Source organism: Mustela putorius, unplaced genomic scaffold (genome assembly GCF_011764305.1).
Source record: "Mustela putorius furo isolate JIRA1106 unplaced genomic scaffold, ASM1176430v1.1 tig00000145_pilon_pilon_pilon, whole genome shotgun sequence".
NCBI lineage: Eukaryota > Metazoa > Chordata > Mammalia > Carnivora > Mustelidae > Mustela > Mustela putorius.
The window spans coordinates 46,728,442-46,742,829 of record NW_025421294.1 but is presented as its reverse complement, the minus strand read 5'-3'; the positions used below and the strand labels follow the sequence as shown (position 1 = coordinate 46,742,829).

Here is a 14,388-nt window from a genome sequence, read left to right as displayed (position 1 = left end):
GGCTTGATATTGTCACACAGGTTTTTAGTAGCTCTTTTAAGTTTTTTTCAACATTTTTCTGTGTTTTTTATGTTAGATAATTTTTACCGATTTATCTTCAAGTCTACTGGTTATTTCTTCTACTATTCTGCAATTGCCAATCTGCTATTAAAACTCATGCATAAACTTTTCCTTGCAGTCATTATAAATTTCAGTTCTAGAATTTGCCTTTTTTTAAAAGTTTGCATTTCTTTGCTGAGAGTCCCTAGTCTACACTCATTGACCACATAAAAATCATAACCATATGTTCCTTTAAGTCACTGATCTATTTAATACAGTTGACTGAATATCCCTTATTTGCTAATTGGATCTCAGGTTTTTTTTTTTTTTTTTTTAAAGACTTTATTTATTTATTTGACAGAGAGAAATCACAAGTAGATGGAGAGACAGGCAGAGAGAGAGGAGGAAGCAGGCTCCCTGCCCAGCAGAGAGCCCGAAGTGGGACCCGATCCCAGGACCCTGAGATCACGACCCGAGCTGAAGGCAGCGGCTTAAACCACTGAGCCACCCAGGCGCCCCGGATCTCAGGTTTTGTTGGTTTATATCGAATGCTACTTTTTTAGAAAAAGTGTCCTATTATCCTGTGCTTCATGTATCTTTTTTTTTTAACCATGCATCAAAGAATTGTACCATGTATCAATACAATTTATATATTATTGACATTCTGATTTTTAAGAATCCTCTAAAGAATGTTGATTTTTGTTTTATTAGGAGTTATTAGCAAATGGACTTTCATGGGGTGCAGGATTAGTTTATCCTGTTTTCCGGTTAGCTTCAGTTTTGTCCTTAGGTTTAGAGCAAATCCTTAGTCCTAGAATAGAGAAGGGTTTTGATCATCCTAGGGTTTCTAAGGAAAGTGTAGATATTTATTATGATCCTCTAACTTGGTGGATTCAGACTCCAAAGTGGGAATCTCCTGCAGTGAGTGGCCACTGAACTATGGTTCAGCTTTTTCAGCCTTTCAGTTTTTGCTTTTCTCCAGGCTTCTTTGTGTCTTTTCCCCCTTTTACCCAAAAACAAACATCTAAGGGAAGTTTGCATACAGATTTGGAGTCTTACCTCCCTTTGTTGTTACTCTTTTGTGTGATTTCCGCTGTCAGTTTGAGAGGCTCTGGCAGGCCCACACCCTCTTTTTAAATCTCAGACCAGGGGGTGCCTGGGTGGCTCAGTTGGTTAAGTATCTTCCTTCCACTCAGGTCATGATCCCAGGGTCTTGGGATCAAGGCCCACATTGGGCTTCATGCTCAGTGGGGAGCCTACTTCTCCCTCTGCTGCTTCCCCTGCTTGTTCCCTCTCTCTGTCAAATAAATAAAATCTTTACACACACACACACACACACACACACACACACACAATCTCCAACCATAAAATAGCTGCCTTTGGATTCTAGCTATCTTGTCCCTGTAGGATTGAGGGTTTTCCTGGGATGTGGGACTTCCCATGCTAATACCAGGCAAGTTCATGGCAAATAGGGAAAAACTGGTCATCTGTTAACCACCCTCAGTGGAAAAGCCACATAATCTTAGATCTCCTCCAATTCAGTTTTGTCTTTCTGTGATCAAGTGTTCAACATTCTAGTATTTTACACAGTTGTTTATTTTATATTTTGTCTACCACTTAAAATTATTATATTCAGACTGGCTAGTCAATTTCATCATTATCAGAACTAGAACCTAAGTAAAATGTTTTAATTCCTCAAGTGATGAGACATTTGGTATTGTTGGATCCCCCAAAAATGGGTCCGTGATTAAAGGAGCGAGATGATACAAAGCCAAGGTCAAGCAAAGCTTTATTTCGCGCCAAGCATGGAGAATCAAACCAACCGACTGGGGCCATGCCTCTTACAGAGAGTGCTGCCCCTCTCTGCCTCGCAGACTAATGTTTATAGAGCAAAGGCCATGTGGTTGAGCCTGGCCACCCACGGGTGGCCAATGAGATTGCAACACACAGAGAAAGCTGCACAGTCATGCTAGGTCACACACAGGTGCCCAATTGAACTACAATTCATTCCATAGTAGACATCTGAACTAGCCTATCACCTTGGTGAGAATTGGCGCCCAAAAGGCGGGGCCCACACTCCTTGGTAGCTAGGGAGACAGTATGTGAGCTTTACCTATTGTATGTCTCCACCTGACCCGACTCATCCCTGCATTAGGGCTGTTATCTCTACCTGACCTGACACACCCTTGTAGTTGGGCTTAGTTACCTGGGACTGGTTTCCAGGACTTGCTTTTAAATAACTTCCTCTGGGGGCGGGCAGGGTCAATTTAAGTTTTACTGCATAAACAACAGAATGGCTGTTCAACTGAGGTGGGCTGCTCTGGCTAAATAGGCCCTTACAGTATCAACAGCCAAACTGGTCCAACATTTGACCTCATAATTCACTTTTGAGCATAGTAATACTATAATAATAGTAACAATAATAAAATGTCAAATTAAAAGTAAAAATAAAACTTTATTTAGAAAAAAACTGCGAAATGAATTTCTAGGATATTGAGAACAGCTTGCTTGGATGACAGAATGTAGGTGGTAGTTTTTTCCTTTCTATATTACAATAATTTTTAAATTTTAATATAAATATATACACATAAATACATATATTATTTACAATGGAAGTATAGCCATCATACTTAATACATAATAGTTATTTAAATATGCATTATAAACATACTTTCTTAAGTATGTAACTAAAAGGTAATTAAAAATTTAAAAAATTAGAAAAAAAATTAGTGGATAAGGTAACTTACAATTTAATATGTAATTTAATATGTATTGCAAAATCTTAAAAAATACATTAAAATGATTTTCTTCAGAGCACCCACAGGCCCACAGAGGCAAAACGAAGTCTAACCGGGAATAGTGCCAGTAAAATTGTACCCAAATACTATACAAAGTAAATTTTCCTCCACGGATTCTCTTAATATAGTGAGAGGTATTCCATTATTAAAATAGATTAGAATTTATGGAGATTATTGTGATACTGATAAGGGATTGGTATATGAATTACTACTTTGTCAACGTGAAAGCATTCATTCTTCCAGGTTAATATGCTTGTCACTAAACTTGGGGAAAAAAACTTAATGTTGCAAAACTGCAAGAAGACCGAATTTTCACATCAATTTTTTAGGTGGTATGAAACAGTATTTGAAACTATTGGCCTGCCTGTGTTTGGTATGCCCTCCTTTGTGTTTTAAAAATTAGGATACTTATACTTTTATTCCCAGTTCCTCTGGCATCTCTAAGTGGAAGGAGCCGTGGAAACCCATCCCAATGGGGTATAGTAACTCTTCAAGTGTGTATGTTTCCACCACTTGATTTATTCAGAACCAGCCCTTTCCTTTCATTTCTCTCCCTGGCTTGGTTTTGGTAGGCATTAGGCCCTAGTTTACAAAAACACAATAGAGTATCTTCACTAAAAACAAAGATATAGCTATTAACAACCCAGCATCTTTTCGTAAATAAATGTAAATATAAGGAGGGCCAAAGTTCCTCACTGCGCAGCAAGGAACAAGAGAATTACAAAGATAGGGATTTGCATTAGTTCTTCCTCTGTTTTAATCACAATAGAAAGAAGTCAATTGCTGCCTGTGAATAGTGTTTTGATTAGATTTTGTTCAAATGCCATAAAGTAGGGCAGTTTTCTGAAGGTGTGCAGCATTCCAAGTATGTCTTTTAGGCATTTTTTGTTTCATTTTCAGAATGAATCTCCTCAGCTTCTGTCATTGGCAGGAGCTACCAGTAATTCTGCTCTCCTTGAGCAGTCCTTAGGATTGTGGGTGGAATGTGGACTTATTGGTTTCCTGTTAGATTCGTATGCCTCCTGGACTCCATACTAAAGTTCCCCAACTGGAAGACTTTCTTCCTGTAGAAAAGATACAGCTTTTGAAGTGTCGCCCTGCTATATACCAGCAAGGGTCTGATTTGTCCTCTTCACCTGTATTTCTCCATGTACATCTTTGCGGTGGCCTGGACTCTACAGAAAACTTGAAACACTCTTTCACTTTCTTCTTTATGATGATGAGTAATGGGGTTTCCTCTGTGGCAGACGAACTAGGATGGCACAGAGGGATATCTCCCATGTATCAGTATCCATGGTAACATTGTAGGCAAGAGGGAAGCATGCTAACACGACTCATCTACACCACAAATTTTAAGGATTGTCACCAAGCAGAATGAAAAAAAAAGTCAATCTCCACACAGCAAATAGGAATCTCCTTATATTGTTCGGCGTCCTCTTGACCTTCCCCCTCTATCCAACTCTCTTCCCAAAGCAGCCCCTATTTTGTGCTCTGTATTCTTTACTCAAGCAGCTATGTCAATGCTATTATATTCTTCAACCTTCAAGTAGTTTTTGTCTTTATATTTTCACTAGAGATGGGGAACAGAAAATGGAGGAGTGAATCCTGGGGAGCATGGAATTTTTCAACTGTCTTTTAATTCTATTAATGTTTTCTCCCTTCATTCAAATGGAAAATTCACCAAAACTGGTTCCCTACAAGATGTTACAAAGAGCCATTCCTCCCCCACCATCTGCCCCTCCTCCCCCTACAGTGTAACCATGATTTCTAAGACTGCATGATTTTAATAAGGATTCTTGGCAGATCTGATGAGACAAAACCTTCTGTCATTGGTGATACAATTTACTGGGTTGTTAAGGCATCTCTTGTCCCCATGTAAGTCAGTCCTTCCATGCTTGTGTGTGCGGTAAGGAGTTTAAAAGCGTTGGAAGACACCACGCATGTGTTAATTCGTGCTGCAGCAGCGAGCATCTCTTCCACTTTGACCTCAGAGTTAATCTGCGTGATAGTTAACCGCGCAGAGACTCTGATCTTTTTAAAAAATTCTTTTAAACACACACACACAGCCGTAACCCTGCCTTCCCACTCTAAAAGAAAAAGGAAAAAAAAAAAAAAAAAAAGGAAAGAAAGAAAAAAAGAAAAGAAATCAAAACAGAGCAAACAAATAAACAGACCTAAAATGATGGACCTGGGGAAGTATGTGAGAGTGTGAGGGGCATGTGTATGTGTAGAGTGTGCGCGCATCTCTCTCCCTTATTTGTCTCGGTGTGCGTCTCTCCCTTACCCTCCCCCTGCCTCAAATACATTATTCCCCCAGACTTGGAAGCCGCTCCCAGAGCTGACGCTTTGATGGTATCTGCAAGCGTTTGTGCCGATCTTATTTCTGCCCCCTGAATATTAATTCCCAAAGCTGATGGCAATACAGCTCCCCACTGTCGGGACCTACTAGAGGCAGGTGGGGGGAGCCACCATCAGATTATAAGCATAATAATAATACAAAGGGGAGGGATTCTTCTGCAACCAAGAGACTAGAGGCAGAAGAGGAAAAAAAAAAAAAAAAAAACCCGATGAGTTCGACAAATATATGGAGCACAGGAAGCTCAGACTACTCGACTCCTGTATTTTCACAGAAAATGACGGTGTGGATCCTGCTCCTGCTATCGCTCTACCCTGGGTAAGATGTGCTGTTTTCAGCGTTGTTTTGTTCCGGAGGGGTGGGGGAGGGGCTGGGGATGTGGAACTAGGAAGACCACCCCGATTTTAAACCCTGTTCTAGGATATGGGGTTATTATTTGGGGGAATGTGAAAATACAGGGTAGAAGATAGAGAGAGGAAAGAAGAAGGTCACTTTGGTTTATTTATTAATTAATTAGATTTTGTTTTGTTTTAGAGTAGAAAAGCTAACGTCATAAAGACTTTGTGTTTGGGGGGTAGCATTTTCATAATACTGCAATCTGATATTGAGGTGGGCTGTGCTGATACAAGCCGGCATTTGAGGCCATGTTGGAGGCGTTTTGGGTGGGGGTCTGGAGGAGAACACTGCAAACGGGATCCTGGAGAATACCCGGGAGATATGTGTGTGTGTGTGTGTGTGTGTGTGTGTGTATGGGGGGGAGGGGTTCTGTTCCTGTTCACCAAAGTATTGCTTGTTCCTGTACCTGAGCATTCTTTAAGACCAGTCAGCCAGATTTTCTATTCAGCCCCATTGACCTGGCAGCAGATTCCCTGATGGGCAAACATGGTTCAGCACCAGGGACAGCAGTCCCAGTTAGGGCCAAAAGGAAAGAGGCTTATCTAGCCCCATAGGATATCTAATTCTATATAGGACATCCCTATAGTACAGATGGAAGGCCAAAGGAGCCAAGGAGTACTAATGACCTCTGGGAGCCCTGTTCTGATTTCCCTACTGCCTCCTTGAAGATGGGAGGGGGCACGGGGTGGAGAATTTAGTTGATGAATGCATAGGGAGGATATATGATTAGAAAGCACTTGGTCTTGCTGCAGTGTTGAAAAAAATAAGCTGAACCAGGTGAATGTTAAGCCAAAATTGTCAAGTTAGGCACTGATGCCTTAAAGCCTTGCTGCACTAAATGGAAAAGGTGGGAAGAGGAGAGATGAATTCCCCCAAACCCTGAGCCAGTGTGTGCTGTGAAGTGTTTTGCATCTTAATTTTCTTGAACTTTATTGCACCAAAAGTATCAGGGAATATTCCTCCACCTAAAAGCATTATTTATCTACACACCTAACAGCCCCTGACGCTACACATATACATTCTCTCCGGATGTCCAGCCAGGACCAAAGGCAAGTTAGAGGTTGATTATTTACATTTCTTGCTTTTTTCCATACTGTCATTTTGAAGTAAACCCTATAAGAATTACTCTCATACTGCCCTCCCCCCAAATAAGAGAAAAGAATAGCTATAGAAGAAATCAAGCCCTTGCCCTAAGGTGTTCATGGGAGTTGACACTCTTATGTAGTAGTTGTAACAAAAGGAGATAAAAGGGAGAGGAGTTAAGCTATTATTTTATCAAAATATTTTGAGCTAACTTCTTTGGTCCTCCATTCTCTAGGGTAGGTAATGGGAGATGCAGATTTCTGATTAAGAAGAGACTCAGAGAAAATAAGGTGTGAAAGCTTTTTTTTTTGAGTTTTTAAACAGAGACAGGGTCTGCTTAATTCTTTCAGCACTTTTCATACCTTTTCCCTTTACTTTAAAATAGAATGTGTTTTCATTAAGAGTATGAGATGAGGTGGCTTTCTCAAAAGTGGAGACAGCCTTTTACTGGAAATGTTTCATGTGCAATACATTTGAGTGGAATCCTGAAAAAACATTTTTTTTCTATTTAAAATTTGCACATATGTTTTTCTGTCTAATGTTAGGTATAGCTCTTAATTTGTTTCAGAAGTTACAGAGTTGGTAGTTGTTTATGGATAGAACATCATTCTTACATTCCTAGCATTTATGAAACCTGTGGATTGAAATTAGACAAGACAGGGAAATAGGTCTTTCCTCCTATTCATGTCTATCTTAGTAAACAGTTTTTAACTAACTAGATGAATACATTATTATTTATCTCTGATGGCCTTGTTTTAATGAAAAATATGTAATTTTATTATTATTCATGATGGTATCATGTTTAAGATGTCTTTTCATTGCTACAGCTCTGACTTTTCTTTTCCAATTATTATATAAAAAGTAAAACTTAGTGGTACATTTTAATGTTTAATTCTTTGCATACTAGCTTAGATGATTTTATAAATAGCTCTGAAGAATGGGAACTATGTGTCATGTAAACTCTCCAATAGGATTTTCACATTTTGTCAGTAATGAGAGGGAATGGAGTCATTGCAGTTTAGTGCAGAGAATGTGATCAGAGTTTCAGTTTGCTGCAACCCCATTAAAAAAAAAAAAAGCCATTTGAGTGGCTGAATAGGGCTGGATGGAAATAGAAGCTTTGATGTCTAAAGCTGATTCTAAAGAAGGACAAAAATCATCTGCGAAAATGTGGGATACTGGGAGCCAAATTAAAAGAGACTTTTTGGGTAAATAGTGGAAGTAGAAGCACCTAGAAAGTTGAAGAGGAATTAAAAAAACCTAAACATTTTACTGACTTATTTATTTCCATAATTGCAAAGAATAAGTTTTTTTCTTTATTAAATTGATTAAATTTATTATATTGTGCTTATACAAAAGTAAAGGAAGGATATAAAGCCTTGAGGTGAGGATGATAATAGCTAGTATCTCTTCTTATGTGTAGAATATTAATTTCTGAACCTCAAGGTTATATAAACTGTCCTGAATTTTGTATATAGTGCTATCAAAAGAATTACCTAGAAAACTTGCTAAAATGGAGATTCCTGAACCATACATTGAAAAATTCTAAATCATTATGTCTGGGATGGAACTCAGGAATATTCATTTTCAACAAGTACCTTAGGCCACATATTGAAGAAAAGTGGTATTTACTTTGCTGATTTCAAAAGTTTATTTGCCACCATATTTAATATTTACAAGTGCTTTGATTATTGCTACTTTATTATTCAACTGAGCATAATGAGTCAATTTCACATATAGAATGTTTTATTTGAAACTCATTGGGCATATTATATAAACCACAAAGCATAGGGAATACCTATAAAGAATTTTAATAAATGCAACTCGTGTGTGAGGTAACTATTGGCTGAAAAAATAAAATATGCGTATGAAAGTGTGTAATTATATTCACAAACTACATACAGTCTATGTACAACTACTCAAACATGTAGGTTTTAAAACAAATTTCACAATCTTATAAACTCTTTCAATGCAACTACATTCTGTCTTATAGTAAAAATACACTAACAAGAAGAAATGGAAATACAACAGAAAGATTTTTAGAATAAATTGGAACTAAGTGGTAGAATACATTGTTATTTCTATTGGAATAAAATAAGATTTTTATAACAATGAATTTATTTTCAAGGATAGGTTGAGTGGAGATGAATTTGATGGACTTTTTGATCCTTAATGTAACCCTAACTTTGAAGTACTAACAATTGAATTAAAAAAAAAAATTAAGTTAAAGATTCATAAATATTTTCTGTTCTTGCTGTTGCCTGAACTCCTAAAATGCTTTAGGAGACTTTTTTGTGAGTTGTTGAAGTTTTTTTTATCCCATAACCACTTTTCTCATCATTTTTAACTTTAAACAGGCTATGATCCTTCATGTAGAGGGGACATTGTGATTCTTCACTTTAACAGAATTAGTTAACAGAATTAGTCTCTACATACAACCTTACTTTGTCCTATCTTTCCAAATGCACCACTTGGCTTTATCTAGAAAAAAATAATTTCCTCAGCATACTTAATTCCTTGGTTGTAAATACACCATTTCTAATGATCTACCCTGAGGCAAACATCTACCTGGGGAGGGGAGAAAAAAGAAATATTATCACCCAGTATTTCTCAGAGTCCAGCTGCCCATCACCCTCCAGACAAAACATTTAGATTGTAGGCAGGAATTTAAGAATTGGCTTTTAATTTAAATAGTTACATAAATGTCTCTCTGATATCATAGGCTTCATTTAGAATAATCTTCTCATAATAATTGAATTATGGAATATTTAATGATTGAGGTCTTTGTTCTACATACTTGAAAATCTGCTTCCATATCAAGAATTTTTCAAGTAGAAATTAAGACTGACTTTACCTTTGTTTAAATATGATAGTAGGGCTATGGCTTCTTGTCGCTGTCACAATTCCTAGTCATTCCAAGACAGGATTTTCACAGTTTAAATAGGCTTTGCTGGAATGACACATACTTGTGGTTGAAGGGGAACAGGTATATATTTTTGTCTCACTACATAGACTTTGGTTCTACAACCAAACTTGAGTTCATGGCAGGGTTTCAATTATTATAAAGGATCTTTGCTTTAAAAAACATTCTTGTTTTCCCCATTATTAAGTTATTTGGTATTCATATGGTTTTCCTTATTAATGGGTGGAGTGTGTAATATAAATTTAGTGTTTACATTGCACTTTATAGAGTTATACAATGATTTTTATAATGATATAGAATTATTACCATATTTTTGCACTGTTATCATAATATTATAGGGATTAATATGATTGGGAGTTAAATTTTATTTTTACTCTAAGCCATTAATGTGTAACTTAAATAAGGCTTTTTATTTTCTTTTAAAGGTTATTTATTCTCTAGAAAATGGGAGAAATGAATAGCAAATAACCCTCCCAGTAAAGTCAACTGGAGAGTCCTTTTATATCTCAAAACAATCCAAGTATTTTCTTACCTTTGGAAAGAAGAGGGCTGGTTATACTTGTGTAATTTGGATTATTGCCCTAAGGATTTGATTAGGGGAGTCTTAATCCTGTTCTACAACTAGTGCCTTATTTTCTCCATATCTCATTTCCTATGGCTATTGTACTATCTTCCTTATCAGACTCATGAGACTAGAGAGATAAGAATGTGCATACAAATATTCTCAGAAGAAAATGAAGCCCCGATTTCTAGTTGTAACTTCACATTCCTTTAATATTAAAGCATATGCACTTTGGTTGTTACTGAATGCCAAAGTTAATCAAGCGGTTGCTTATATGATTGAGGTGATTAAAAATATCAAGTGTAAATATTTATATATTGCAGATAGCAGTGCCTGGGTGACTCAGTCAGGTAAGCCTCAGACTCTCGATTTTGGCTCAAGTCATTATTTCAGGATCAGGAGATTAAGCCCCACGTCGGGCTCCACACTCAGTGCAGAGTCTGCCTGTTCCTGTTCCTCTCTTCCAACTCTGAGCTGTCCCTGCTCCCGTGTGTGTGTGTGTGTGTGTGTGTGTGTGTGTATGCACGCACATGTGTGCGCCTCTTCTGAGTCTTTCTCTAAAATAAATAAATTAAATCTTTAAAAAAATACATATTGAAGACAGAGCTATCCAAATATTGAAGTAGTAGTATTATTTCTACTTTAATATTTAGTATAGCTCCTTCAATTGCATCTTTAATTTTTTCTAAGGATTTTTGTAGATCTTTGTAGATTTCATATCTTTTATTAGATGATACTTAATATCTGCTCGAATTTCCCAATAACAAATATATTGAACACACTAAGTACTGAGCATACATAGGTAGGTATTGTCTAGAAGTTATATTTCTCTTCAAAGCTCATCTGCTGTTGAATCTCTTTTCCCCATACCTGGACAATATCTAAGGTAAATCCTATAAATTTTCTATTCATTTTAAAGTTTAGGATAATCTCATTTTGAAGCATTAAATTCTCCTCTAAATTCATTTTTCAGTCTCCCATTGAGTTTTGTTTTGCTTTTTCTTCTATTCTCTGATCAAACTTAACTTAAGATTTCTTTAGTCTGATATGATTTCTTCACTTTTTTTGTGAGGCCTTTCCTTCTCTCTTAAATTCTTGACTTTTTTGTGAGATTGGAGTGGAGGGAGAGAAGATAATTAAAGGAGCAGAAACATCTCAAATTGTGTTCTCTGGGTGACAGATACCTAAATGCTGAGTTGTTCTTTCATGGGGGTGTTGGATGGGTTCCCTGAAGGTAACCGTCTTTCTCCTTTCCACTTTTGGGGGCCTCAAGCATCGCACTATTCCGTGACATGAGTTATGCTATATGATGGCTGATGTCAGATGAGACCCCTTCAGCTCTACTCCAAAATACATCCACCCCGCTTCTCTGCCAGCATTATCTCTTTCTAGAAATAGACAGTTTTTAAAGATGATTCCAACACGACTGCTTGTTTTACCTCCATTTAGCTTAGGAGAGAGGGAGGGAAGGAAGGAAGAATGAATGGACTAAGGGATGGACTCAGCAAAACTGCCTGTCAGATTCTGGAAGTGAAGGTCTTTCTCACTCTGATTCCCTATTCGGGTTATTCAAACCTGCCTGTTACCTTTAGACTTTTTCAGGAAATAATCAGGCTTGTGTCGTCATTTGGACCACTCAGATTACAGAGAATTCAGGGCATATTTACCTAAGAGTTCTCTATCCACTTGGTGTTCCTAGAGCAGTAAGAAGCTGGTACTCAAGTTTTCTATTTGTGGTAGATATAGCCTTTGCCCTTGTTAGTTTTCCATCATGGTAGACATCTATGAGTGTGTTCTTGACTTCCTTTTTTAATTGCCTTGAGCTAGAGGTGGTGCAAGTATCTCTGTGGGAGGAGGGGATAAGAAATTGCACAGCTCTTTCTACTCATAGGCCAATTAACTTCTTATACAAGAATGCCTTTCTCGTTGAATCCTTAAACTTCTATTATGTGGCTACAAGGTAGGTGAAGGAAAATGAACCCAGACTGGTTTTTAGCCTTCTCTAGAAAGTTCTGCCTTCTTTTGGCAGCCTTTCACATTTGTAGTAAATGAAAGTATGACACTCTTCACCAATTTTTTCCCTGTTCTGAGACATTGGTTATGATAACAGTAGGGAAAGTATATTTAATATACTTAATATACTGTTTCCTATGCAAAGTATTTCTCCCAGATATCCACTGGCTAATTCACTTAACTTCTAGGATTTGCTCAAATATTACCTTTCCAGTGAGGCCTAAATTGATCATTCAGTGTAATATTGCAAACGACACTCAACCTTGTACCCACAATTCCTCTTATTCTCATCTATGTTTTTATCCTTCCTTATAGTTGGAGCCTTCAGTAATCAGGTAGATAATTTTATACTATGTTGCTTACTGGTTTATTATTTTTTATTTTCTGTTTCCCTCAGTAGAAGCCAGGATTTGTGAAAGCAGACACTGTTTTGTCTACTTATATAACCCAGGCTTTTAGAGAAGTGCTTTGCCTCTAAAAATGCTTAATTATTTTTTAATTAATGGAAATTGCATTTTGTTTTCCCTGAAATTTGTCTTCTTTTTAAAAAGGAAGAAAGAAAAACCTTTTTGTCTTCCTGACAGTATCTCGCTCTAAGTTCAGCATGTATAGCTGCCAACAAAAATGAAAAAGCAAGCAGGTCTTACAGTACAGTGTGGCCCTTAAAGAGTATAAGCTATGGAGCCACACTTGACAAGGATTTAAATTCCTATCCTTATCATTACTTGCTGGCCCTCAGTTATCTTCATTTAGCCTTAATCTCTTCATACATAAAAAAGGAAGATAATAATTTTTATTCATAAGTTTGAATAGTAATTGCTATGATACGTGGTAAGGGCTTGACACATGGTAAACATCTCTTATATGTTGTCATTGTTTTTGGTATTAGTACAGGGTCATTATTTCCTGGGGTTTTCCTAGAAGCAAAGGCATCTTCTCCACATCTGTTAAAATCCAAATTTTAGGAGAGTGCAGGAGAGGGTTTCTTTCTTTCTTTTTTTTTAAAGATTTTATTTATTTATTTGACAGATCACAAGTAGGCAGAGAAGCAGGCAGAGAGAGGGGAAAGCAGGCTCCCCACTGATCAGAGAGCCCTATGTGGGGCTTGATCCCAGGACCCTGAGATTATGACCTGAGCCGAAGGCAGAGGCCCAAACCACTGAGCCACCCAGGCGCCCCCATGAGAGGGTTTCTTAATAAAAATTCTTTAAGTCTTCAGTTCCCTACCTTGTCTTCAGTTCTACCTTAAGTTGTGTAAGATAAGAAAATAGGGAAGAGGTCCCTAAGCTTGTAGAATGCCTACACCAGTCATTAATTTTAGATCATTATTGTAAACTTAGTATTTCTAACAGATGTAGATTAGATTCTGGTATAATAAAAAAATAAATGCTGACACATGAAACTCCTTGAAGACAGATTCCTTAATGATATGCAAATAAGGATCTTTTTTCAGAGGGAGTGTGAAACCACTGTCTTTGAGTTTCTTAGCAAAATTACTCAACCAATTATTCAGAGCAAATCCATGTTGTTACTCTTGGTTGCAACATCTATATTAGATTTGAAATGGAAGCAATGGGTTGAACCTGGAGAATAATAAGGAGATAACCCAAGCTGATATTTTACTATTCAAGGTCATGACTATCTTTTCTTTGTGCCTAATAGGTCTGATCATAGAATTAAACTGAATATAATCTGTGACCTAGGTTACTAAATCAGTCACCTTAAGTACCTTTCTGATGTCAGTTTTGCTGTCTTATTAATTTACCACACAGCAGAGACATTTCTCCTATCACATATTTGCTTTTTTATTTTTAAAGATTTTATTTATTTGTCAGAGAGAGGGAGAGAGTGGGGGGGCAGGCAGAGGGAGAAGCAGGCTCCTTGCTGAGCAGGAAACCTAGTGCAGGAGTGGGTCATGACCTGAGCTGAAGGCAGACGCTTAACCAACTGAGCCACCCAGACATTCCTCAAATATTTTCTTAAATGAAGACATAATTGAGATGCAATAAACTGTAAATTTAGATGTACAGTTAAAAGAAATTTTTTCAAATGTATTTTTACATTTGTAAATTTAGATGTACAGTTAGAAGAAATTTTTTCAAATGTATGCCCTAGTATAACCACCACTCCTATATACATACAAACACACACATACAGTTTTCAATATATATTAGTTTCCATTATACCTGCAGGTTTTCTAATATTCTTTTCCAGTTAA

The 14,388-nt window shown here is 37.1% G+C and overlaps 1 protein-coding gene across 2 annotated transcripts in view; it reads left to right on the top strand.

Annotated features, from left to right (window-relative positions):
• The first annotated feature begins 5,024 nt into the window (after positions 1–5,024).
• GABRG2 (gamma-aminobutyric acid type A receptor subunit gamma2) overlaps positions 5,025–14,388 on the top strand; it is a 102,894-nt gene continuing 93,530 nt past the window's right edge. The window contains exon 1 of one of the 2 annotated variants that reach the window (XM_004737670.3): positions 5,025–5,511. In XM_004737670.3, the coding sequence (XP_004737727.1) occupies positions 5,405–5,511 (107 nt within the window). In that variant the 5' untranslated portion in view covers positions 5,025–5,404. The remainder of the gene's footprint in view (positions 5,512–14,388) is intronic. The other variant, XM_004737671.3, reaches the window with a different exon arrangement.